The following is a 26,773-nucleotide window of genomic DNA, read 5'->3' on the forward strand; positions in this document are numbered from 1 at the left end:
TCGGAGGACGCATGACATTCAACCTTCGTCTCTCCCGAGCCCGTACGGGATTTGTAGCAAAGAGACAAGATAGTAGCTACTACAACAATTGGATACCACGAAATTGGGGAGAAAAAAGGAGGAATGCCTGTGTGTCAGATTTTGTTTCACCATAGGCTGGGCTAATTACAGGTTTACAGTGTGGCTAACTGCTGGAAACGTCAAATCAAACAGGTGTTGTCCCTCTAATAATTTAGAATACTACCCCACTTCGCTGTACACCAAACACACACACGTGTGCTGCGTTGCTGTTATTCTGGGGAAAAGCGATTTGAAGAATATGAATCTGACTCTCTTTAAGTGTGTAAAGATTGGCAGCCACACAAGGAAGCCAGATTTGGTATGTGATTAGTATTCATAACATCGGTAAACACAAAATGGAACGGGAGATGTTGAGGTTGGTAAGAGATGCTATAGGTCTGGTTCATCAGCAGCCTAGTGAGACGATACCATGACGGTGCTACTAGTAGCACCATGTAGAGAATGGGGATGTGACAAATGTACCATTGTTCTTAATGTTTAAACTGCCATTTTTTCCCCTATCGTTTAAACAATAAGAAAATGACGTGAATTCACAATTCAGATATGATCTTGCATGTGACCTTTCTCTGCTGTGTCCCTCTTCCATGTTCTGAGTTGTCAGCACACGGGACTTCATATCCCACTTCTCGTCAATGTGACGGCTCGTTGCGGGGATGTATGACAGCAATCCTACAATCTGTTGTTAACGCCACGTATTGTGTTTGAAAGCTTGCGCTTTATACTTGCAGAACAATCATTGTATAATTTCTCCATGCAGGCCGTCACGTTTTTTTGACATGGCATCTTGTTTGTTCTACGTACGCTATCAGGGCAGTGAAGAGGGCATCCTCTACCATTGACAATGGCTGCGCATAAACTGCTTCATTCCTATAATCAGCACTGATTTTCTCACTGCTGCCAGAAACTGGTTGGTTCTCATAGCTGTAGCTCAATTTCATCTAGCAAAGTTTGCATTTATTTCACCACCTTTTCATTTAACTTTATCAAAGTATTGCCATACAGAACTTAGCTGCTGTCACTTTCCTGTCTCATGCAAATCAATTAAAAGATGCATATCTTCTCCTAGTAATGTTACATCATTGCTGCTAGTGATGCACCGATATTACATTTTTTTCCCGATACCGATATTTTCCTTGCCAAAAAACTCGATACCGATATAATTTTTTTTTTAGTTAGTGGCCTTATAAGCATTCTAGTACAGTTAAATAGTTAACACACATGGACGCAGCGGTGTAAGGCACTGCATCTCAGTGCAACAGCCGTTAACACAGTCCCTGGTTCTAATCCGGGCTGTATCACATAGTGATTGGGAGTCCCATAGTTGGGAATTGGCCCAGCGTCGCCGGGTTTGCCCAGGGTAGGCCGTCATTGTAAACTGACTTGCCTAGTTAAATAAAGGTTACACACACCACACTGACCAAAAAGTTATTTAGTTGGCATTTACATATGTCCCCATTACCAGTGAAATATAATCAAAACTTTTTCTTTCACTTACTTGCTGTGCTGTTTCGTTGTCCAGTCGTTTCATTCTCAACCAGGATTTCTATGGAACGCCGTTTGGGTCTTTGCATGTCAGATGCACGTCAAATAACACTTTGACGTGTCAAATCTTGTTGATCAATCAGGACCTGAATATCACGTCACAATTAACACGTTCATTCATTTTTTACCTAGTTATTACACATTGATTACACTGTCACTTGTATTTCATATGTCACAACGATTCATCGATACGTATGCTATGATGCTGGTAAAGTTGTCTTGCGAAACTGCAGTGCTGGTCATAAAAAATAAAACTAGCTAGCTCATGGATGCAAACAATGTTCTTCCCCAGAAACAGCAAAACGGCATCTGTTTCAGTAGCTATATAGTTACCTAGCTAGCTAACTATATAGCTAGGTGTCATCTAAATTAACCCTAATTTATAAGACTGTTCTTATTTGATTTAATGGTTGTCACACCCATCTATGTGAAGCTAGCCACAATAAGGATTAGCCAAAATAGTGGACTTTGCAGCTAGCCTTAAATAAAAGTGTGGCATAATTCTACCATTTTGTATTCATTTGCATCACTGTCAATGACATACTTTTATTTTGAAGGCAACCCGCAAATGCCACTATTGTGGCTACCTAGCTAATACTTACTCACAAGGATTCCTAAATCATTGCTAAGAATAATGAAAATGACTGCAGTTTCTACTGGTCATTGGTTTCAGGCTGGTTGTATTGGTGCTAGCTAGGTACCAAGCTAAAGTTAGCTAGCTACCCCAGAAGTTGCGGTCAAGCAAATGATGCTTTATTACCAATGCGTTATTGTAAACGCATCGTTCGTGGGCGGTGTTTGCTTTTTTGCATTTTTTTTTGTACAGCTTTGACAGTGCTACTGTATTTTTGACACGCAAAGACCCAAACGGCATTCCATAGTATGTATGTCATGAAGCTAATAGCAGTGACTCTATTACTGTGTAACTCCGGTCGGCGAAAGCCAACATCACCCACGACAGAGAATGGATGATTGTCAAGGGCAATGATTTCCATTATCTTGGCGTTAATGGATCTCGCCTTTGAGTTGTCTCGCTGAAATGTTCTTACTCTTTCAAATTACTGCTCGACTTGTTGACTGTTCGATCCACACAGCAGACATTGTGATCTAAATTCGGAATGCTGTGTAGCGCAACGTTTTACGTGGCGTCATGACGTCATGTACCTCCGTTATATTGGTATGCATGTCAGCGTTGACATCGGTTTTTCACATCGGCGTTAAACTAAACATCGTGCCGACACCGATGTTGGCATTTTTGGATAATATCGGCCGATTCCAATATGTTCACCTGAAAGCTCGTGCATCCCCAATTGTTGCATTAGATTTGTATTGAATTTTTCCCTTTTATGATAATGATCGAGACCTGTTAGTGGTAGTTTTGTGATTAATGCACTTAAAAAAATATATTAAAAAGTGGTCAATGTAGTTTTGGGATTTTTTGGGGTTAACCGTAAAGATTCCTGTGTTTAAGCGTTTACACGCCCGTGTAGGGAATAGGGTTCCATTTGGGACGCAGACATAGTTTTGATTTGAACACAGGCTCCTTTCTTACATCTGTGTTGATTGAGCCCCATCTTCATTCCAGTGGATTGGAGTTCGATAGGTAGGTGGTAGTACTGATGTGGAATTTTCCTCCTCTCAGAATAGTCCTAAGGCCTTTAACTGAATGCCTCTGTCCTTGTGATGCAGCTCTGAGGAAGCTAGGTCTGCTTACCGGAATTGGTCCCGAGCCTGACTGCACTTACAAGGAAACTCTGAGTCGAGACTCCAATTTCAATCCAGCTCTAGAAACACACTCACAGGTTGTCAGTTTATCTTTAGCCTTGGCCTGTAACTCTTTCTCTCTCTCCCTTTCTCTCTTAGGGTCTCTCTCTCTCGCTCTCTCTCATGGTCTCTGGCATAATTATCTCCCCTTGTCCGTTCGGCTACTCTTGCTCTGTATTTAAACCGCTCGCTAATTCACATCTCTGTGTGTGTGCATGCACAGGTCTCTCATTGCCTAATCTGTACCGTAGGAAGTGCTAGAATGCAGCCCTGCTATCCACCCCCCCTCTCCCACCACCACTGCCCCTATCTTTCTGGGCTGAACACAGAGCCTTCAGCAGCGCCGGCCAGGCCTCTGCAGCCTGGGCCTATATTTATCTCTCCCCTAGTTAAGAGTGGAACTAATATGGGCAGTTACAGGGAGGGGAGGGGGCATGTCAGTCCCACACACGTCTTTTTGGGAGTGGGAGGAGAGTGGGGTGCTAGGCTATCAGAGAAGGGCCCCTTACATAGTGATGATTGTGTCTGTACCCTAACAAGTACTGCCCTGTGCTGCATGCCAAACGATGACCCTCCCTCCCTTCTTGTCCCCACGTCTGTCTGCCTGTGGGAAGAGGAGAGTATTCCCTTACATGTCTGCACAGTAAAATGTCAGCCAGGGCAAAATTCCTGCGTGTCGCCTCAGACTCGGCCTCAATGCCCTCTGCTGCTGACCTGCTGCCCATAGACCTGAATCAGGGCCAACGTGGCTCTAGTCTAGAGTGGCTCTCTTTCTACCATCATACAGCCACACTCGATATTTCCACTGTTCGGGCCTGCACCCATAGGGCTCTGGTCAAAAGTAGTGCACTGTGTAGGGAATAGGGTGTCATTTGGGACGCACTATAGTGGTGATTCGGAACACTAGCGTTGTCAGAATAGTTCTACCATAATTTGACGGACTGTGTATGAATTTCAAACTATATTGGGGAAATGATCAGCAGGTAGACTTATCAGTTGTTGAGGTGTGGGTAATATTTCACAATGGAACCGAGGTGTTCTAGCTAGTGGACAACAAATGCCCCCTTTGTCTACTGATCTGACTGTTGGGTTTATCTTACACAGTAAAGATACACCTGAACGGGATTTAATGTGCTTCATTTGAATGTGAAGGACAGTGGTTGATCAAGGCAGTCTAGTTATTTATAGTCATTTAGAAAATAACAAGATATTTTTAGCAACAGTAGAGAGCCACTTGACAGTGACGTATGTCTGACTACCTGGTTTTGGATTCCTACGCTGGCAGGAGGTGCAAAGCTCTTCACTAAGGGGTCAGTGTTTTACACTTGATGATGTGTCGCTGTCTGTCTGGGGCTCTGTCCTGTCTGTCTGTCTGGGGCTCTGTCCTGTCTGTCTGTCTGTCTGGGGCTCTGTCCTGTCTGTCTGTCTGTCTGGGGCTCTGTCCTGTCTGTCTGTCTGTCTGGGGCTCTGTCCTGTCTGTCTGTCTGTCTGGGGCTCTGTCCTGTCTGTCTGTCTGGGGCTCTGTCCTGTCTGTCTGTCTGGGGCTCTGTCCTGTCTGTCTGTCTGTCTGGGGCTCTGTCCTGTCTGTGTCTGTCTGTCTGGGGCTCTGTCCTGTCTGTGTCTGTCTGTCTGGGGCTCTGTCCTGTCTGTCTGTATGGGGCTCTGTCCTGTGTCTATATGGGGCTCTGTCCTGTCTGTCGTCTGGGGCTCTGTCCTGTCTGTCTGCTGGGGCTCTGTCCTGTCTGTCTGTCTGGGGCTCTGTCCTGTCTGTGTCTGTCTGTCTGGGGCTCTGTCCTGTCTGTGTCTGTCTGTCTGGGGCTCTGTCCTGTCTGTCTGTATGGGGCTCTGTCCTGTGTCTATATGGGGCTCTGTCCTGTCTGTCGTCTGGGGCTCTGTCCTGTCTGTCTGCTGGGGCTCTGTCCTGTCTGTCTGCTGGGGCTCTGTCCTGTCTGTCTGCTGGGGCTCTGTCCTGTCTGTCTGCTGGGGCTCTGTCCTGTCTGTCTGCTGGGGCTCTGTCCTGTCTGTCTGCTGGGGCTCTGTCCTGTCTGTCTGCTGGGGCTCTGTCCTGTCTGTCTGCTGGGGCTCTGTCCTGTCTGCCTGCTGGGGCTCTGTCCTGTCTGCCTGCTGGGGCTCTGTCCTGTCTGCCTGCTGGGGCTCTGTCCTGTCTGCTGGTGGGCGTGTGCTACACACCATGGTTCAGACATGATTAGACACAGCTGTACAGCAGGGGAGAGAAGTGGAGTCAAACAGAGAGCACGGTATGAAGAAAGAGGAAGTGAGAGAGGTATGAAGAAAGTGAGGGGTATGAAGAAAGAGGGGGATTGTGAAGTAGGAGGAAACAGCTGGGTCAGGGTTGAGCGGGTCAGGATGGGAAATTAACTCAACCCGTCCGAGAGTTTTCGCTCGCTCGCTTTGTTTGTTTTCTTTCTTATTCTGGTCCAGGCGTGTCCCCTCACGCCTCAGATTGCACAGCGTCTCTTTGCAAGTCTCCCCCACGCTTCTGCTATTCGGCTCATCATTGCTCATTTCCCCATCCCGCGTCTGTTTGAGGAAGGACCGGAGGACACAGCCGGACGGTACTGACTCTGTGCCGCCCAGTCAACCCACGCTAGATTTGATGGTGTGGATATTGAGCAGAACTCAGGGCAGGGTTGTTACAGAAGGTTTACCCTAGTAGCAGCTCAATACACACTTCACATGGGGGTCAATGAGGCACATTGTTTTTGTAGCCTAGGCCTGAATCAGTCACCTGCCACTTTTAGTCTTCAGTAGGTCTCCTCGCCCTCTAATGAGACGCGCTAAGGTCAGTGTGCCACCCTGTGAGATTCTGTAGAGTATATGTTCTGTGCTGTGGAGATATAGGCTACACGCTCGTGTACGTGCACACACACCATATCCATCAGCTAGTATCCCCTGTAGATCACGTGACTTCTCCACTTGTTCTAGTGTGGTGATGGTGTGCTGGGTACTATAGTTAATTTGATTATGTGGTACCACGGAGAGGTGTGATCCCGTACATGAACTCCCACAGTGGGAGCTCTTCTCCGTCTGAACCAGTTGTGTGTGTGTGTGTGTGTGTGTGTGTGTGTGTGTGTGTGTGTGTGTGGGGGGGGGGGGGTAGTCTAACTGACCCTTGGCTCTACCCCCTAGCCTCCAGCTGTTAGGTGGATGTGGCCTGGCCAGAGGGGAATGTTGTGTTGGAGTGCACGTGGCTCTGTCTGTTTATGAGATGTAGCTGCCTGGATCACATGCTGCTGTTGCTCTTCAGATTGGCTTATGAAGAATGAAGCTGTGTGTGTTTGAACCTCTAGCCCGGGACCGTTCTGTTAGCATCGGTCTCTGGCCCCTCTGTGACCCTGTGTTTTCTCTCCAATCAGCATCAGTGAGAGCTTCCTGACGGTGAAGGGCGCCGCTGTCTTCCTGCCTCGGGGAAATGGCTCCTCCCCTTCCTCGGCGCCCCGCATCAGCCAGCAGTGGAACAAACACACAGGTATGCCCTCCCACTGACTGACTAACAACAAATCAACCAACAGACAGCCATAGGACAGGGGTGAGTTCATTAGGCAAACATTGTGGAACGTTGCAGATGGACATGTCCCAAATAGAAACAACATGATACTTTACTTCACATGTCAGAGAAGCCTGTCTGTTCAGCTCTTTACAACATAGAAATGTTCCACAATGTTGACCTGGTGAACACGCCTCAATTCTCAACACAGACTCGTGGGAAACTGACACTGCCCCAACATGAGGCCAAACCATAGTACCTCTTATCATTGGAATGCAGCAGGCATTCTGCAGTGTTGAGGGAACCAACAATGTCCAGTTCTGTTGTTTAAGTCACCAGAGCAGAGCAAAGCTGTCTAGTTCAATTGACCCCATAGCTGTTACAATATGACACCGGTGGGCCACTGAATGCACGTTGCTTTGCCATAGAGTTGCTATTTAGGCGTGTGTTTTTCCATACCAGTGTCCTCGTGCTCAAGGGCAGAGATAATTGTTGTAAGTATGTGTACTTGTGGGAAGGCTACTCTGCTCTGCTGGGTTTTCTAGTAGTTTTTCACCAATTATTTTATCTAGGGCTGGTACATCCCACTGTCTGTCTTGTTTTCACTGACAAATGTCCTTTTGGCCCTTAAGTGTGGGAAAACGCTCTCAGGTGTTGGAGATTTTCTGTTACTTCGGCTGCGTTTGAATGTAAATGTTTATCCGAGCTACATTTTGGAGTTTCTAGAAGTGTTTAATCAGACACACTGTCATTTTTGTATGTCTGCATAATGTGGACTAACTTCACACAGAAGAGTCATGAGTAGGAGCAGATCGCGTGCAGTGTGTACTGATCTGTTTCTCTCTCCTTCCCCAGGTGACCTCCAGCAGCACCTGCAGACCATGTTCACCGTGCTGCGGCCAGAAGACAACATCCGCCTGGTACGTCTCGTCGCAAATGTCAAATTCAAGATGTTTCACTCACATGGCAGACAAATGAGTCTAGGACTATTCTGATGAATACTTCCAAATGCAGACGGATTGACCAGAGGATATTATTCACCCTCCCTCCCTCTCTCTCGTCTTCCCATAAGGCTGTGCGCCTGGAGAGTGCGTACGCTCAGCCTCAGTGCACGCGTTACATGGTGGTGGTGTCCACCAATGGGAGACAGGACACAGAGGAGAGCGTGGTGCTGGGCCTGGACTTTGGCTCCTCAGACAGGTTAGTAGTTAGTAACACTCCATGCATTGAGTGTGTTAGAGAGACCCACCTCTTTTGGAGGTGTGTGTAACCTCTTTAACAGCTGTCTCCTCCTGCAGCTCATGCACAATGGGGCTGGTTCTACCCCTGTGGAGCGACACACTGATCCACTTGGATGGAGACGGGTAAGAAGAGCGATACGTCACCTGTTTCCTCCTCCCTGCATTTACTGTAGTTCTTCTGCCCAGTGGGACTGTCACACAACCTGTCTGTTTGTCTCTGTAGGGGCTTCAGTGTGTCCACGGTCAACAGGGTCCATGTCTTCAAACCGGTCTCTGTCCAGGCCATGTGGTGAGCGCTCCTCCTTTCTCTCCTGCCATCTCATCCCCCTCTCTTTTTTGACTTGTCCCCTCTTTTATCTGTTGGTTTATCCTGTTATTCATCTCTTTCTTTCTCCTGTTCTCTCCTTCCTCCTCTTCTTACCTCTCCACCTCCCCCTGTGCCCCCCCCAGGTCCGCCCTGCAGTCGCTCCACAAGGCGTGCGAGGTGGCCCGCTGTCACAACTACTACCCCGGCAGCCTGTTCCTGACCTGGGTCAGCTACTATCAGAGCCAGGTCTCCTCTGACCAGGTCTGCATCAACGAGTGGAACGTTATGCAGGATGTCCAGTCCCACCGCGCCGACTCGCCCGTCCTCTTCACCGACGTGTGAGTGCACCAGCTAGTGTCTCTCTCTCTCTCTCACACACACACACACACACACACACTTCCACATTAAGCAACTGGGAAAGTCTTGTGTTGGGTAAGTCACATGGACTTCTCTCCCACAGAAAACAACATTGCCCAATTACCAGTGCAGTGTCATCTGCTTCCCTTGTTGCCACAACACCCAGCTTCAGGTAGACTTCTCAAGACCCCCTGCGACCTTTGCCTTAGAGACCAGAGTCAAACACGCACAGAGCTCTGAGCGTTACCTCGTCATGACCGAGGTATCAATCTGCTGTAGCAGGAGGATGCAGCTCAGCGAGGTCTGTATTAGCGGGGGAAATTCCCCACCCAGACGCGGTCACGTGTGCCTGCTCGTTTAGGGGGGGGCTGTCTATAACGCCAGAACTCGGCTTGCATGCCAGCAGTCGAAAATAGCCCTCCGTGACCGCTTTAGTTATGCATGGAAAGAGTTGCTAGACAGATAGGTAGACGAGCGGGCAGACGGACGGAAGCAGGTGGCCGAGGGCAGTCTTAGCGAAGGAGAGGATGGATGGAGGGGGTAATTGAGTAGAAATAATAGCACTCGACATGTTGGAAGACATTTTAAGAGGTCAAAACCAAAACCTCTGCTTTGACATCCAACGGCCCAGTTAGCCTTAAGCCTAGCCATGCAGGTACAGTGGAAAGACGTGTGCGCGCACACACACCCTGGTTAAGCTTGAGTACTTTGCACACACACACACTTGAAGGCAGACAATGCGAGTGTTAGTCAACCTTGTTGGGGTCACTGCCGAAGGTGAGATGCCTGTCTGACAGACGCACATCATATTTGCCTTTGCTCTTTGCACATTCATTTTATTCACTATTGAGGGCTCACTCTGAGGTGGAGGATTTTACACACATTTGTCACCCGCAAATATGTGTGTGTGTGTGTGTGTGTGTGTGTAGGTTGAACGTGTGCAATTGCATACATTGTAGTGCTTACAACTGTAGTGTGTTGGGGTCAATTTCAATTCAGGTGTTCAACTGATACGGCAATGGATTCCGAGTTTACTTCCTGAATTGAGTTAAAATGAAACCGACCCCTACCCTTGTGTTCATTGGCACGTGGGTGAGGTGTTATGTCAGAGGTCAGGCACCTCTGACATAGCCAGTAACCTAACCCCGGTAGCTCGGTCTCTTGGAAGATGCAACATGTTTCAAGTTCCCCAAGTCCCCAAACCCTTTCCTCAAGAGGCCAATCAAGTCTTTGTTTCTATAAACAAGCTGCCCCTGGCTCTTTCCGATGTTCCAATAAGGACGCAACATAATAATAAGCATGACGGTTCATCAGACTGGGACAACAACACCAAGTCCCAACACACTCCTGCTGCTGCACAATCATGCTGACTGTTGTCGGAGCATAGCTACTCACCTACATTGCGATGTGAATTGTGAAGAGAGGTGATTTGGTAGGAGAGGGGGGGGGGGGGGGGGGGGTGGACAGAAGAGGGTCTCAAGGGACCTAATCAGGGCATGTTGCCCTTAGCGCTGCACAAGTGGCTAAATGTGTCCTCTAGATGCAGTTAGAGAGAGGCGAGGGCAGGGACTCGTCATTATAACAAGAACAACCTAGACTTCAACTGAGTTCTGTGGTTTTGTATGATGTGGAGACTCTTTGCTCTTGTCAAACCAGAGGCACTTAGTGGCTTTAGTGTATTCCTCACTAGTCACATTTAGTATTGTGTGAAGCTCTTCTGGGCAAGAGAGTCCCCCACAACTCTCCAAGGTAGACTGAGGGTTGTGTCTTGAGGTGTACTGAGGGTGTTTTTTGTGTGTCCACAGGCCCACTGAGAGGGAGCGCACGGAGAGGTTGATCAAGACTCGCCTCAGAGAGATCATGATGCAGAAAGACCTGGAGAATGTCACCTCCAAAGAAGTGGGTTGAAGACCTTGTCACACACACACCATTACTGGTTCTAACAGGTTCTCTAATGGGTTCTCTACTGGTTCGAATGGGTTCTCTACTGGTTCTAATAGGTTCTCAACTGGGTTCTCTACTGGTTCTAATGGGTTCTCTACTGGTTCTAATTAGAGGTCGACCGATTATGATTTTTCAACACCGTTACCGATTGTTGGAGGACCAAAAAAAAAGCCGATACTGATTAATCGGCCGATTTTAAATTTAAAAAAAATAATAATAATAATACTACTAATAATAAATAAAAATAATAATACTACTAATAATAAATAAAAATAATAATATATATATTTGTAATAATGACAATTACAACAATACTGAATGAACACTTATTTTAACTTAATATAATGCATCAATAAAATCAATTTAGCCTCAAATAAATAATGAAACATGTTCAATTTGGTGTAAGTAATGCAAAAACAAAGTGTTGGAGAAGAAAATAAAAGTGCAATATGTGCCATGTAAAAAAAGCTAACGTTTAAGTTCCTTGCTCAGAACATGAGAATATATGAAAGCTGGTGGTTCCTTTTAACATGAGTCTTCAATATTCCCAGGTAAGAAGTTTTAGGTTGTAGTTATTATAGGAATATTTCTCTCTATACCATTTCTATTTCATATACCTTTGACTATTGGATGTTAGTATTGCCAGTGTAACAGTATAGCTTCCGTCCCTCTCCTCGCCTCTACCTGGGCTCGAACCAGAAACACATCGACAACAGTCACCCTCGAAGCAGCGTTACCCATGCAGAGCAAGGGGAATAACCACTCCAAGTCGGAAGTTTGAAACGCTATTAGCGCGCACCCCGCTAACTAGCTAGCCATTTCACATCGGTTACATCAGCCTAATCTCGGGAGTTGATAGGCTTGAAGTCAAACAGCTCAATGCTTGAAGCACAGTGAAGAGCTGCTGGCAAACATACAAAAGTGCTGTTTGAATGAATGCTTACGAGCCTGCTGGTGCCTACCATCGCTCAGTCAGACTGCTCTGTCAAATCATAGACTTAATTATAACATAATAACACACAGAAATATGAGCCTTAGGTCATTAATATGGTTGAATCTGTAAACTATCATCTCAAACAAAACGTTTATTCTTTCACTGAAATACGGAACCGTTCCGTATTTTATCTAACGGGTGGCATCCATAAGTCTAAATATTGCTGTTACATTGCACAACCTTCAATGTTATGTCATATTTGTGTAAAATTCTGGCAAATTAGTTCGCAACGAGCCAGGCGGCCCAAACTGTTGCATATATCCTGACTCTGCGTGCAATGAACGCAAGAGAAGTGACACAATTTCACCTGGTTAATATTGCCTGCTAACCTTGAATTATTTTAGCTAATTATGCAGGTTTAAAAATATATACTTCTGTGTATTGATTTTAAGAAAGGCATTGATGTTTATGGTTGGGTACAGTCGTGCAACGATTGCTTTTTTTTCCGCTAATGCGCTTTTGTTAAATCATCCCCCGTTTGGCGAAGTTGGCTGTCTTTGTTAGGAAGAAATAGTCTTCAGAGTTCGCAACGAGCCAGGCGGCCCAAACTGCTGCATATACCCAGACTCTGTTGCAAGAGAAGTGACACAATTTCCCTAGTTGAAAGAATATGCAGGTTTAAAAATATATACTTGTGTATTGATTTTAACCTCTCTAGGGTATGTCATCTTTCATCTGGCCAACATCCAGTGAGGTTGCAGAGCGCCAAATTCAATTATTTTACATAGGTTTAAAGATTAACTTCTTGTTAAACCAACCACAGTGTCATATTTATAAAATGCTTTTCGGCGAAAGCATACCTAGCCCAGAACATACCTAGCCTGGAACATAGCCCAGTTGACAAATTATTACAAACAGTAACCAGCCTAGCAGAAGTGTTACAAAACTCAGAAATAGAGATAAAATTAATAATTAATTTACTCAATAAATGTTCCTTTTGTTCGATGAAGTCTCTTTTTATATCCAAAAACCTCAGTTTTGTTAGCGCGTTTTCTTCAGTAATCCACAGGCTCAAACTCAGTCAAAACAATCAGACAAAAAATCCAAATTGTATCCGTAAAGTTCATAGAAACATGTCAAACGATGTTTATATTCAATCCTCAGGTTGTTTTCAGCCTAAATGATCTATAATATTTCAACCGGACAATAACGTCATCAATATAAAAGGTAAACAAGAAATGCACATGCGCCTGAAAAAACTCTGCGTCACGTTAGGGTCCACTCGTTCAGACTGGTCTTACTCCCTCATTTCTAAGAATATTTCTAAAGACTGTTGACATCTAGTGGAAGGCATAGGAACTGCAAATGGAGTCCTAAGTCAATGGATACTGTAATGGCAAAACTACAAAACAAAACAAACTGCTTCCTGAATGGATTTTTCTCAGGTTTTCACCTGCTAAATCAGTTCTGTTATACTCAGACACTATGTTAACAGTTTTGGAAACGTTAGAATGTTCTCTTATCGAAATCCACCAGTTATATGCATATCATATCTTCTGGGCCCGGGTTGCAGGCCGTTTAATTTGGGCATGCTTTTCATCCAAAATTCTGAATGCTGCCCCCTACCCTAGAGAGGTTAAGAAAGGCATTGATGTTTATGGTTAGGTACACGTTGGAGCAACGACAGGGCTTTTTCTTGAATGTGCACCGCATCGATTATATGCAACGCAGGACACGCTAGATAAACTAGTAATATCATCAACCATGTGTAGTTATAACTAGTGATTATGATTGATTGTTTTTTATAAGGTAAGTTTAATGCTAGTTAGCAACTTACCTTGGCTTCTTACTGAATTTGCGTAACAGGCAGGCTCCTCGTGGAGTGCAATGAGAGGCAGGTGGTTAGAGCGTTGGACTAGTTAACTGTAAGGTTGCGAGATTGAATCCCCGAGCTGACAAGGTTAAGGAACGGTGGGTTAACTGCCTTGTTCAGGGGCAGAATGACAGAACCCACCGTTCCTAGGCCGTCATTGAAAATAAGTATGTGTTTTTAACTGACTTGCCTAGTTAAATAAAGGTGTAAAAAAAAAATATGTGATTTATTATAAAAACTTGAAATCGGCCTTAATTAATCAGCCATTCCGATTAATCGATCGACCTCTAGTTCTAATGGGTTCTCTACGGGTTCTCTACTGGTTCTAACGGGTTCTCTACGGGTTCTCTACTGGTGCTAACGGGTTCTCTACTGGTTCTTCAGATTCGCACAGAGCTGGAGATGCAGATGGTGTGCAACCTTCGGGAGTTCAAGGAGTTTATTGACAACGAGATGATCGTCATCCTGGGTCAGATGGACAGCCCCACAGAGATCTTTGACCATGTTTACCTGGTAAAATATAGTGCACTACTTTAGACAAGGACTGGCACCCTATTCCTTATATATAGTGCACTACTTTAGACAAGGACTGGCACCCTATTCCCTATATAGTGCACTACTTTTATGTTGCCTTCCTCTTTTTATGTTGCCTTCCTCTTTTTGTCCCTTTTTCTGCCTGTTTATCTGTCTGCTGATATCTGTAAGATTCTGTCGAGTTTAATTCTGTTTTTGTATTCAGGGCTCTGAGTGGAACGCTTCAAACTTGGAGGAGCTGCAGACCAGCGGGTAAGAGACCATTCTGACTTTTCTATCATCATGTCAGACTGTTGGTTGCTGTGATAGTTGCAGCACAGTTTCAATACGGAGTCGAAGTACCAGCGAGTGACGTTCTCCGTTTCACTCCTTCAGTGTGAGGTACATCCTCAATGTGACGCGGGAGATCGACAACTTCTTCCCAGGCGTTTTTGAGTACCACAACATCCGCGTGTACGACGAGGAGGCCACCAACCTGCTGGAGTACTGGAATGACACCTACAAGTTCATCACCAAGGCCAGGTAAGAGCTCTGATTTGATGCACTTCATTAGGTGTCCTTGAGTGTCTTGAAAGTCTGTCAAAGAAAATGTATTATTATTAAATAGGTTTCAGGGGATTCTCTTTCAATTTACAACTTTTTTTGTTAAGTATAATTTTTTTGTATTTTTGTTTTTAGCACTGTTATTTTTATGACGTTCTGAATGATCTATAACAGAGGTATTCAACTCTTACCCTACGAGGTCCGGAGCCTGCTGGCTTTCTGTTCTACCTGAATTAATTGCACCCACCTGTTGTCCCAGGTCTAAATCAGTCCCTGATTAGAGGGTGACAAGCAGTGGAACTGGCTTTGAGGTCCAGAGTTGCGTTTGAAGGCTCTATACCATAACCATAAGACACTATATCAATACAAGATACAATACTGTATATCATAATCAGTTTGTCTTCTGCATCTCTGCCTTTGTCCTCTTCACTCCCTCTAACCCGTGCCCTGTGTTCCCCTATTAGGAAAGCAGGGGCTAAGTGCCTGGTCCACTGTAAGATGGGTGTGAGTCGCTCGGCCTCCACGGTGATCGCTTACGCCATGAAGGAGTATGGCTGGGACCTGGAGAGGGCCTTCGACTACGTCAAGGAGCGCCGCGGCGTCACCAAGCCCAACCCCTCCTTCATGAAGCAGCTGGAGGAGTACCAGGGTATCCTGCTGGCCAGGTAGACACACACACACACACACACAGCTCTCACATTCTGGGCCCCCACACACAGCTCTCACAGACACCTTTCCTCCTCCTTTCTCCGTAGCAAACAGAGGCATAACAAGTTGTGGCGCTCCCACTCGGACAGCGACCTCTCAGAGCGCCACGAGTCTCCGCTGTGTAAGACGGGCCCTCCCAGCCACACCCTGGGCCTCTCGGACCCACACAACAACAACAATGGCCCCACGCCCTCTCTGCAACACTTCCTGCTCCAGGCGCTTGGTGCTGCCAATGACCCCGACAACAAGTCCAAGGGCTCCCACATCTCAGACACACAGTCGGAGCCCGTCCGACTCACCCGCTCACTCTCCCACTCCCCTGGCCCGCCAGCCTCCAACGGTCTGTGTGTCTCCCGGGAGAGACTCTTTTCTCGAGGGCGAGGACCCCGCCAGGACTCCTTCCGCCCACGGGCGGTCACGGTGGTGCCCGAGGAGAGAACGGACAACTCTGCTCTGGCGGGGGTGGCCGTGACTGTGCCAATCACCGCCGTCCCCCATCCTCCCCCCTCACTGCATATCCTCCCTCCTTCTCCCTTCCCCCAGCCACTGGCCAAACCTCTCCATCTAGGTTTGAGCACACAGTTGTCCAGTCCTGTGCCTAAACAGAAATCCCAAAGTGTAGAGCTGACCCTGGATCTGCCTGACCACAGCAGCTCCGAGGTCGTATCTCAGGACACCCTGGAGTCCAGCGACGACTCGGACACCCTGGGACGCTCCCTGTCAGACCCGCTGAGCGAGAGGGGGGACAGTGTCAGTATGATGTCCCCAGGGATCCCCATGGCCGTGAGCCCTCTCACCCCAACAACGCCTGGGTCTTTAGGACCCTACGCCAACGATGACAACAACAACCCCGGCGGCGACACAGACACTATCCTCGCTAACCCCGTCGACGCCACATGCGTCACCACGTCCTCCAACCTCGGCACGGACAGCATCGACTTCTTCAGCGCCCGCGAGAAATTCCTGGGCCTGTCCCAAGATGGAAAGACCCGGACTCTTTCCGAGCAGATGGCTCAGCGGACGCCTCAGTCGCAGTGCCCCAGCCAGGAGCTGCAGCCGCTGTCCCCCGAGAACCCTGCTGGAGCACTGCCACCACTGCCAAGCACAGAGGAAGAGGAGCAGGGAAAGGTGAGGCGGCCATTTAATTTTATTTACACTGAAATTTGAATGATGAATTCCTGCCATCTATCTAATGCCTTCAGAGCTCCACAGCCCTGCTGAGAGTTACTGAGTGATTTAAAACAAGATCCTCAATGGAGACAGTCAATCGAATGAATTGTGATCGAGCAACACAATGATATGTCTTTGGGGATGGTTTGTACAATACTGCCACCTATTGGAAGTATCGGGGCCCTACATGTTAAAAGTCTCAGACTTGGAGTGCTGATTTAGGATCAGTTTTTGATCACAATGAATAAGATTATCTTGTCAGGGGACCTGATCCTAGGTCAGTGCTCTGAGGCGCTTGATACATACGGCCCCAGACCCCATAGACGGCCGTTGTCGACGGACTTTGTAATAGTGATCATTCTCTTTCTTTCTATAAAATGTCATTTGGTAGTGTTTAGTGACGCCCCCCAGCATTAATACACAGCTAACTGTGCTTAGCTATCATCCAAACCATTTTGTGTTCCGTCTCCATCTCAGAGTTCCCCCCATACGGAGGACGGTAGCGACCGAGCCAGTCAAGAAAAAGCCTCGTCACCTCCCCATCACGACAACGGCGTGTCAGTCCGCCATATTGTCACAGAGATAGAGTCCATATCCCACCCGCCAGCGGCGGCGCCCCTCTCCTCCACCCAGCCGGCCCCCCACAGCCCACAGCAGCTGCGCCCAGACGACCGGGACGAGGAGACCCCATTGACCTCACCCTCCTCCTACCCACAATCCCCCGCCACGCCTCCCTCGGATTGGCCGGCCGGCTCGGTGCGCAGGGCCACCAAACAGCTAGAGCAGAGGCTGAGGCAGGAGCTGGACTTAACTCTCAGCAACACGTCTACCCAACGCTCCCCTCTCCACTCCCCCAGTGCAGAGTTCCACCCCACGGGCTCCCCTCTCCATACGCCAAGCACGGACTGCCCACCCCTCCTCGCTCCTACCACAGACTGCCCCAAGCAGCGTAAGCCAACCCCTGCTCCTGAGCAAGGAAGACCTCTGAACGAGGCTTTCACTGTGTCTGCAGAGCCCAAAGGAGAGACTGAGCAGGGAGGGTTTGTCATCTCAGACATGGACGTTGCCCCTTCCTTCTCTCACTACCCAGATGCCCGCCACACCCCTAAGCCCATCCCAATCATCGTGTGCTCTTCCCTAGAACCTTCTAGGATCCAGCCCCAGGCCCCCCCTGCACTGCTGTGGCTGGAGGGGGTGACGGCCCTTGACTCAGACACGGATGGCCCCTCCCCTCCCCCGCCCGACCACGGAAGGCTCGCCCTGGCACGCAGCAGTGAGGAACTGGAGAAGATCCAGGAGACTCTAAGGGAGCTGCAGGCCTTCCTGTACGATGCGGGGGGCCTGGGGGCTGGAGAGAGACCTGGTCAGGGGAAACATCACGGGGAGACTCCCGTGTGGCAGAGGGCCATGGAGATCGAGGCGCGGATCCGCCAGGCGGGCCTCACGCCCCCCTCCTTGATGAAGCGCTCTGCCTCACTGGCCAAGCTTGATTGCCTGGAGCTGTCAGCCAACGACCTGAATGACTGGGACCTACGGGCCACCACCGCCAGCCCTTATGCACCCCAATTGATGCCCACCCCTCACCCCCACTCCCACCATCACCCCAGCCCAGACGATGTTTCCAAGAAGCAGCGGGTGTTGTCCAGGGCCCCCCTAGGGGAGGTGTACCCACTGGACTCAGACAGGACTGATAGGGGCTCCCAGAGAGCAGGGAGTGATCCCCCCTGTCTCTCCTCACCTCCATGTCTTGTTCTTCAAGGGGAGGAGGAGCTAGAGACAGACCCCTCCCCCCGGCTCACCCGCACCCAGTCCCCGGCGAGCGCTCCCGACGTCCCTATGACAACCGCGCAGCAGCAGCCCCGCGGGAAGAGTCACCCGCCGCGGCGGCTCCGCAAGGCTGCCGACAAGAAACGGACTGCCACTGTTCTCTACCACACCATGTGACCTCACTGCACTCGGCCCTAGGCCGAGGGTGTCTATGAGTGTGTGTATGCGTGCGAGTGTGTGGTGTCCTAGGCCCTACATGTGCATTATGGTCCAGACTGTCCCCCTTGGGCCCTTGTCTGTAGTATGTGTGTGTGCACTGACTAGCTGTGTTGGACTCTTATGTAATCTGTTAGTGTTCAGGTGAATGCTGACTCTGGATGTTTGTTACTGTAGGTGCTTACCCCCCCCCCCCCCCCTTTTTATAGTTTCTAAACAGTTGTAATTTCTACAACTAAAAAGAGGGGGCTGTTTCTCAAAGAACATGCACTTTACTCTTGTTTTTACCTTTATTTTATTTAGTATTTTTTTATTTTCTTCCCAGGGGAGTCTTTTTGCACTGATTCTATGGTAGCCTGTCTGTGTCACATCTTTTATTATTCTTTTATTCTTCTTTTCAACAAGACAACATTCATCTTTTTTTTTTATCCTGTTCTTAGCTGTGACTATTAAAGAAACAAAAGTACCTATATCATGACTCCTGTGATTCCTTATTGAAATCAAGAGGATGTTTTTTTAGGAGATCCCCCTATGGTGCACTGCGTTCAGTTGTAAACGCTGTGGAGTGTTGCAGATAGGAAGGTCCTGAATAGAGACGACATGGTTCCTTAGTCTACATGTCAGAGGCATGTTTGTTCCACATGACATATTAACATATTTCTATGCAAACGTTCCTGAAAGTTGTGGCCTGCTGAACTCAGTCCTGTTTCAACAGCCCCACCTTATGTTGAGGATCTCTGTCTTTACATCCCCCATGTGGACAGAACAGGAAGTGCCAGTAAAGTTGGGGAGGAGACACTGGCTGGCTCTACCTCATTTTGGTTTTCTGTGATTCCTCACATCCTATCTCCTCACCTTCCTCTCAAATGTCCAAAAGAAGGTCCAAGGTCCCACTCTGAAATGTATCCAATGTGTTTTGAGAAATATCCAGCCTCTACATGTAAGTAATGGTTCCCTAAGGTAGTGAAGTCTGCACTGCAGAATATTTAACGCTGACAATTTTACTCCCCCCGTTTCATCAATTTTTAATTAAAATAGTCTCGGATTTAGGTTTCCAGCCTCCCAGATGACGTAGAACCCTGTGTAGATCAGACGCTATCATACTGGAAAGCTTTCAAATAATCTGCCTCGTATGAATGAACCGTAACGCCTGCCCCTAAAACTCAGTAGTTTAACTAAAATGTTGAAATATGTGAAATAGTACACCAAAACATTTTTAATGGGTTTATTATGGAAGTTCAATATTTGCCCTCTGCAATGTGGTCAACGGAGTGGAAAGTGTTTTACATGTCTCATCCTTGGTGCAGATGTTTGGTTTAGCTCCCTCCTGTATACTGGAGATGTTTACGTCCCAAATGGCACCCTGTGCACTATGTAGTGCACAACTTTTTGGCTACGGCCATATGGGCCCCGGTCAAAAGTAGTGTACTATATAGGGAATAGGGTGCCATTTCGCTTTTGGGACGCATGTTATTTATCCCCTCTTGTCTTTTTAAGGATTCTCCGCGCGTTTGCAGCACTGAGCCCCTCTTAGTGGTTTTAATGTTCATTGAGGTTGCCACTATTCCAGACTGCTTACAGCTGAAACATATTGGAATTCTTTGTCTGGATGCTACATATAATAGCACACTTCATTGCTGTGTTGTCTTGTCTTCCCAAAATAACAGGAGCCAAAGGGCCCTTGGTTGTCACGGTAAACTGTTACCCGTGGCGTGAAGTCAAGTACGTTGAAGCGCCGCCAGCAAAATCAGATTTTGTTTTTAAAGATGGTGGATGTGAATGCTGCTCAAAACAGCCTCTCTGTCTGGTTCCTAGGCTGTGCTTGTGCTGTGCTTTCACTTCTGTCAGTTGGTGAGCTGGCTAGTAGGTAGGGTATCAATCACCCAATTATGTGTATAAACCCTGGATTGCTGATGCTATGTAATGACCAATGAGAGACTTTGAAGCCACCGGCCGCCATACTGGTACTCCTCAGAAGGAGCAGTCCTCCATAGGAATGAATGGAATTCTACAGTATTTCAATGTTTCAAGAACAAAATGACATGTTTAAGCATTTATTTGTTATAGTGGGGATAGCAACATTAGAACTCCTATTAAAAAATGTACTTTAGTGACCACAAAGTCAAGACGCCCATTTGAAAGACGGCACACTACACAGGGCAATGTCTACAATCACTACCCTGGGGCATTTAAAAAGAGTGCCTCCTACTGGCCCTCCAACACCACTTCCAGCAGCATCTGGTCTCCCATCCAGTGACCAACTGTGACCAACCAAGATTAGCTTCACAGGCAAGCCAGCAATGGGATGCAGAGTGGTATGCTACTGGCACAGAACACAATATATTCAGATCAGCCATGGTACTGTGTTGTCATAAACTCAGTGGTGGAAAAAGTATTCAGTTGTCATATTTGGGTAAAAATAAAGATACCTTAATAGAAAATGACTAAAGGTTAAGTCATCCAGTAAAGTACTACTTGAGGTAAAGTACTTTTGGGTTTAAGGAAAATGTATGTAGTAAAAAGTATATTTTCTTTAGGAATGTAGTAAAGTAAAAGTTAGCAAAAAATATAAATAATAAAGTGCAGATACTCAAACTACTTAAGTAGTACTTTAAAATATTGTTGACTAAGTACTTTACACCAATGTTTCAACTGCAATGAATATTATGCTGGTTTATACAGGTTATAGTATTGCCTGTTCTATGATGACATCCAGAGTAATTCTTAAGGACTTTTTCTTATCGTATAATTTTAACAGAACGTAGAACATCACTTTTAGACACTGGTTTGGTCCTGGAGAGAAGTCATCTGAGAAGTTGTGAATTGCTTGTTTAATGAAAGTAACAGGAATACCACAGATGTTCCAAAAAAAAAGTAGTTTTATTGACTTCCTTACATACGCCAAAAAATGTTTCATTGACTTTAGCTCCTACTTTGTGAAAACCAGCCACTTAAAATAATAATCTGGCAAGCTAAACAATAAATAGGAGTATGAACCAGACTCCTAATTTGTGCTGATGTCCTAATGTTCTTTGTTTTCATAGTTTTGTTTAAAGTTTTAAAAAAAACAAGCAACTTGTGACACCCCCCCCCCCCCCCCCCCCCCCCCCCCCCACACACACACACCGAGATTGGCTCAGGTCAGAAATGAACACCCACACAAGTGTCGGCCATGCTGAAATGTCACACAAGTACCACTCCACTCCCCACGCAGACAAACACATCACAGCTCCATTCATATCGAGTGCAGAGGCTTTTTTCCCCCAGTAAAATAAACTCACAAAGCTCACCATGAAACTAATCTCCACCAGTCCCCATTTATGTCATCTCCTATTCTCTCTATGTCTCACCTCTCCCTTCATAACAGAAACCTACAATAGATGTACTCCCTGTAATAACCTCCGTGAAAAAGATGGACCTACACTGAACAAAAATATAAACGGCAACATGTAAAGCATTGGTCCCATGTTTCGTGAGTTGAAATAAAAGATCCCAGAAATGTTCCAAAATATTATTTCGCTCAAATTTTGGGAACAAATGTTTTTGCATCCCTGTTAGTGAGCATTTCTCCAAGATAATCCATCCACCTGACAGGTGTGGCATATCAAGAAGCTGATTAAACAGTATGAACATTACAAAACCTTGTGCTGAGGACAATAAAAGGCCACTCTAAAATGTGCAGTGTTGTCACGACACACAGATGTCTCAGGTTTTGAGGGAGCGTGCAATTGACTGCAGGAATGTCCACTAGATCTCTTGCCAGAGAATGTCATGTTTATTACTCTACCATAAGCCTCCTCCAATGTCACACGTTTCTTTTAGCAGTATGTTCAACTGGCCTCACGACCGCTGACTACGTGTAACCATGCCAGTCCTTGACCTCCACATCGGGCTTTTTCACCTGCGGGATCGTCTGGAGACCAACCACCCGGACAGCTGATGAAACTGTGGGTTTGCACAACCGAAGAATGTCTGCACAAACTGTCAGAAACCGTCTCGGGGAAGCTCATCTGCGTGCTCGTCGTCCTCACAAGGGTCGTAAATGGTCACATCAGATACTGACTGGTTTTCTAATCTATGCCCCTACTTTTTTTTAAGGTATCTGTGACCAATAGATGCATATCTGTATTCCCAGTCATGTGAAATCCATAGATCAGGACCTACTGAATTTATTTGAATTGACTGATTTCCTCAAATGAACTGTAACTCAGTAAAATCTTTGAAAATGTTGCATGTTGCGTTTATATTTTTGTTCAGTATATATTCATTCATGTGTAGCCATATAGTGTAGGTCATGGTTATATCATATTAACATGAACTCCTGTCATAGTGTTATCATATCAATATGAACTCCTGTCATAGTGTTATCATATCAATATGAACTCCTGGCATAGTGTTATATTAACATGAACTCCTGTCATAGTGTTATCATATCAATATGAACTCCTGTCATAGTGTTATCATATTAACATGAACTCCTGTCATAGTGTTATCATATCAATATGAACTCCTGGCATAGTGTTATCATATTAACATGAACTCCTGTCATAGTGTTATCATATCAATATGAACTCCTGTCATAGTGTTATCATATTAACATGAACTCCTGTCATAGTGTTATCATATCAATATGAACTCCTGGCATAGTGTTATCATATTAACATGAACTCCTGTCATAGTGTTATCATATTAACATGAACTCCTGTCATAGTGTTATCATATTAACATGAACTCCTGTCATAGTGTTATCATATTAACATGAACTCCTGTCATAGTGTTATCATATCAATATGAACTCCTGGCATAGTGTTATCATATCAATATGAACTCCTGTCATAGTGTTATCATATCAATATGAACTCCTGTCAGTGTCATCATATTAACATGAACTCCTGTCATAGTGTTATCATATCAATATGAACTCCTGTCATAGTGTTATCATATCAATATGAACTCCTGTCATAGTGTTATCATATTAACATGAACTCCTGTCATAGTGTTATCATATCAATATGAACTCCTGTCATAGTGTTATCATATTAACATGAACTCCTGTCATAGTGTTATCATATTAACATGAACTCCTGTCATAGTGTTATCATATTAACATGAACTCCTGTCATAGTGTTATCATATTAACATGAACTCTACAGGGTTATTATTCTATCTACATATTAGAACCACAAACAGTCATCAAGATTCCATCCAGTGTAAATACAGTACGTTTTGATTTTGCACAAATCAAAGGGGGGGGGGGGATGTAGCAATTATTAAAAATGAGGAAGTAATAGGGTATGTCAACATCCCACCCCTTTGACCCACCTGACACTCACACAGAGGGCAGTATTCATTAGGGCACACTATAGCAGAATTATTTGCAACAGTAAACGAAAACAAGTGTTTCTTATTAGACAATTTCAAGTAGTCCGTCCCTGTTTCATTACATTTTCTTTCATTTGGTGACTAATGAATAAAACCCAGGTCTGTGAAGTGGACACAAACCCTCTCCCCCAATCACGGGACCATTTATTAACGCATGGCCTTCACACACAAACACAATTGGTATTACCCTAGCACCACTGATGTGGTCGGTCAATGTAGTATTCCATTAAAAGTGTTTCTTCTTGTTTCTTGTTGTAAACTTCCACTGACTGTGAGTGCAGAGTGGCACCAGAGAGTAGTGAGTCTGTACTGTAGTTGTATCAGCACTGTAGAGCCCTGTTGTGCCACACAGACAGGCTCTTATTGAAGGAGCGCAGTGGGAAAGGGGATATGTGACTGTCGGAAGAGCAAGGCTGTCACAGCCAGGAGTAGGGTGCTCCTATTGACAACCTTTTCTGCACCTCCTCCTTCTCCTCCTTTCCCATACCTCCTACAGCCCAGCCCATCTGGCCAATCAGGCTCTCATTTCTCCATGAGTGACAGCTGGATGGTCCGCTGCAGCTCCTCCTCCTCTTGCCGTCGCCGTAGCTCGGCCTCTGCCTGCTCCCGTGCTGACAGCTCCATGGCCAGGCGGAGCTGCTGGTCGTAGCTGCAGGCTGCTGGGGGCTTCTTGGTGGGCGTGTTACAGAGACTGGCTGGAGGGCAAGGCCTGTGCTGGGGAGTCCTGGAGGAGGAGGAGGGTGTGGGGGAGGAGACAATGGGGTTGGAAACCTGGTTATTGCATAAGGAGAATAGAGCAATTGACAGTGATAGTGGAAACGGTTGACAAATATGGTGGACCTAGATTTATTTTTCATTCGAGTAAGAAAGAGGTTGTCATGTGCACGCACGTATGTATGTGTACATGCAAACACACATCAACACAGAGAGACACACACACACACACACACACACACACATTTGTTTTACTATCCTTGTGAAGACCAAACAATTGATTCCCTAACCTTAAACCCAAACCTAACCCCTTATTCTAACTCTAATTGTAACACTAAACCTATCCCCTAATTCTAACTATAGTTGTAACACTAAACCTATCCCCTAATTCTAACTATAATTGTAACACTAAAAAAAACACCTGAGCCTAAAATAGCTTTTTTCCTCGTGAAGACCGGTCGAAATGTCCCCACTTGTCTGAATTTTATCCTTAGTAAAGGTTAGTAAAACCACACACACACACGCTCCAGCAGGTATATCTCACTGGTCACCCCCAAAGCCAATTCTTCCTTTGGCTGCCTTTCCTTCCAGTTCTCTGCTGCCAATGACTGGAACAAACTGCAAAAATCTCTGATGCTGGAGATTCATATCTACCTCACTAGCTTTAAGCACCAGCTGTCAGAGCAGCTCACAGATCACTGCACCTGTACATAGCTAATCTGTAAATAGCCCATCCAACTACCTCATCCCCTTACTGTATTTATTTTTCTACTGTATGTTTGTTTATTCCATGTGTAACTCTGTGTCGTTGTATGTGTCGAACTGCTTTGCTTTATCTTGGCCAGGTCGCAATTGTAAATTAGAACTTGTTCTCAACTGGTCTACCTGGTTAAATAAAGGTGAAATAAAATACACACACACACACACACACACACACACACACACACACACACACACACTTGCTAGTTTGAGTTGATTTAGCATGCAGTGTATTGTTTCCAGAGAGGGCATACAGGAGAGAGGCAGATCTACTATATATCAGTGGGGGCCAGTCACTCAGAGTGTATCTAGTGTATGAGGTGGGGACCAGTCACTCAGAGTGTATCTACTATATGAGGTGGGGGCTTTTCACTCAGAGTGTATCTATTGTATGAGGTGCAGGCAAAGACAACAGTGTGTGCATGAATGGGAGTGAGTCAACAGTGACATTGTGTGCTGTGAACGCAGCCAGGAAGCTCCCTGGCCTCCAGTGTGCTGGAGAAGGGCGAGCCAAGGCTAAAGTAAACAAAGGCTGAGTAGGATAGCGTGTCGAGTGCGGAGAAAGCGCAGACCTTTGCAGGCGACTGGGGTCACAGGGAAGAGTACGTGTGCTGGGCTTGCTGTTGGTCAGCGCCTCCCAGATAGTCACCTATACACACACCAGGAAGTAGACAGACAGAGTCAGAGAGATAGTCAGTCAACAAGACTCACCAAAGGCTCTTGTAATTTCAATGTTTCAATCTCAGTGTTGACAGTGGATTATGCCCTAGGATACTGAGTCAACTGTTTGTCTAGCTAGCTGATAGGATAGATTTATACTACGTCTTCACAGTGTATCTGGTATTTGTAGATCTTTGCACAACTGTACACACTACTAATGCGATGTGCCTGTAGTTGATTGACATCCCGAACGAGCCCCCCGAAATATGGTATTACTTTCGAGTTAAGGTTACGAGACTACCATACCTTATGTTCTAGTTAGGAACCATGAGGACTACCATACTTCATGTTCATTAGGCACCAAATGTCAGGAAACAAACTAAAACTTGTAGGGACTACCTGGACTTGCCCAATAAGAAACGCTCATTTTAATTTTCCGTTGCAAAAAGTTTTCCAACGTTTTTCTTTGTGTTCTTTAATGAAGACGAGCCAGGTTTTGAGATGGCAGTAAGCCCTATGAGGGGCCAGAGTGAGTCTGACCTGGTCGTACTCAGAGCCAGCCTCCAGCAGACTCTGTTGGATGGCAAACTGCAGCAGGTCCTCCTCCTCATCACCACGCATGTTGTTTGCCCTCTGGTTACCTCCCAGCACAGTGTAACCCTGAGGGGGCTCGAACACACACGGGGGGATCTCCCCTCCACGACACGACGCTGCATAGAGGGAGAGACACGGCACAGGAGTGATGGGATGTTATGGGTCATTCCTTCCG

At 46.2% G+C, this 26,773-nt stretch overlaps 2 protein-coding genes across 4 annotated transcripts in view; one reads left to right on the forward strand and one right to left on the reverse strand.

The window, feature by feature from the left end:
* Positions 1–18,961, forward strand: part of LOC110507539 (uncharacterized) — a 37,459-nt gene extending 18,498 nt beyond the window's left edge. For all 3 annotated transcript variants that reach the window (XM_036964967.2, XM_036964968.2, XM_036964966.2), the window contains 13 exons: positions 6,765–6,877; positions 7,751–7,815; positions 7,968–8,095; positions 8,194–8,259; positions 8,360–8,425; positions 8,587–8,781; positions 10,606–10,699; positions 13,936–14,064; positions 14,291–14,337; positions 14,461–14,607; positions 15,093–15,293; positions 15,384–16,464; positions 16,984–18,961. In XM_036964967.2, coding sequence (XP_036820862.2) covers positions 6,765–6,877; positions 7,751–7,815; positions 7,968–8,095; positions 8,194–8,259; positions 8,360–8,425; positions 8,587–8,781; positions 10,606–10,699; positions 13,936–14,064; positions 14,291–14,337; positions 14,461–14,607; positions 15,093–15,293; positions 15,384–16,464; positions 16,984–18,450 — 3,799 coding nt within the window. In that variant the 3' untranslated portion in view covers positions 18,451–18,961. The remainder of the gene's footprint in view (positions 1–6,764; positions 6,878–7,750; positions 7,816–7,967; positions 8,096–8,193; positions 8,260–8,359; positions 8,426–8,586; positions 8,782–10,605; positions 10,700–13,935; positions 14,065–14,290; positions 14,338–14,460; positions 14,608–15,092; positions 15,294–15,383; positions 16,465–16,983) is intronic.
* Positions 18,962–21,346: 2,385 nt separating this feature from the next.
* ankrd13b (ankyrin repeat domain 13B) overlaps positions 21,347–26,773 on the reverse strand; it is a 42,593-nt gene continuing 37,166 nt past the window's right edge. The window contains exons 13-15 of the mRNA XM_021587586.3: positions 26,545–26,714; positions 25,917–25,993; positions 21,347–24,595 (exon numbers count right to left, since the gene is read on the reverse strand). Coding sequence (XP_021443261.2) covers positions 24,394–24,595; positions 25,917–25,993; positions 26,545–26,714 — 449 coding nt within the window. The 3' untranslated portion in view covers positions 21,347–24,393. The remainder of the gene's footprint in view (positions 24,596–25,916; positions 25,994–26,544; positions 26,715–26,773) is intronic.

This window comes from Oncorhynchus mykiss, chromosome 27 (assembly GCF_057628025.1).
Source record: "Oncorhynchus mykiss isolate SJ-2025 chromosome 27, ASM5762802v1, whole genome shotgun sequence".
NCBI lineage: Eukaryota > Metazoa > Chordata > Actinopteri > Salmoniformes > Salmonidae > Oncorhynchus > Oncorhynchus mykiss.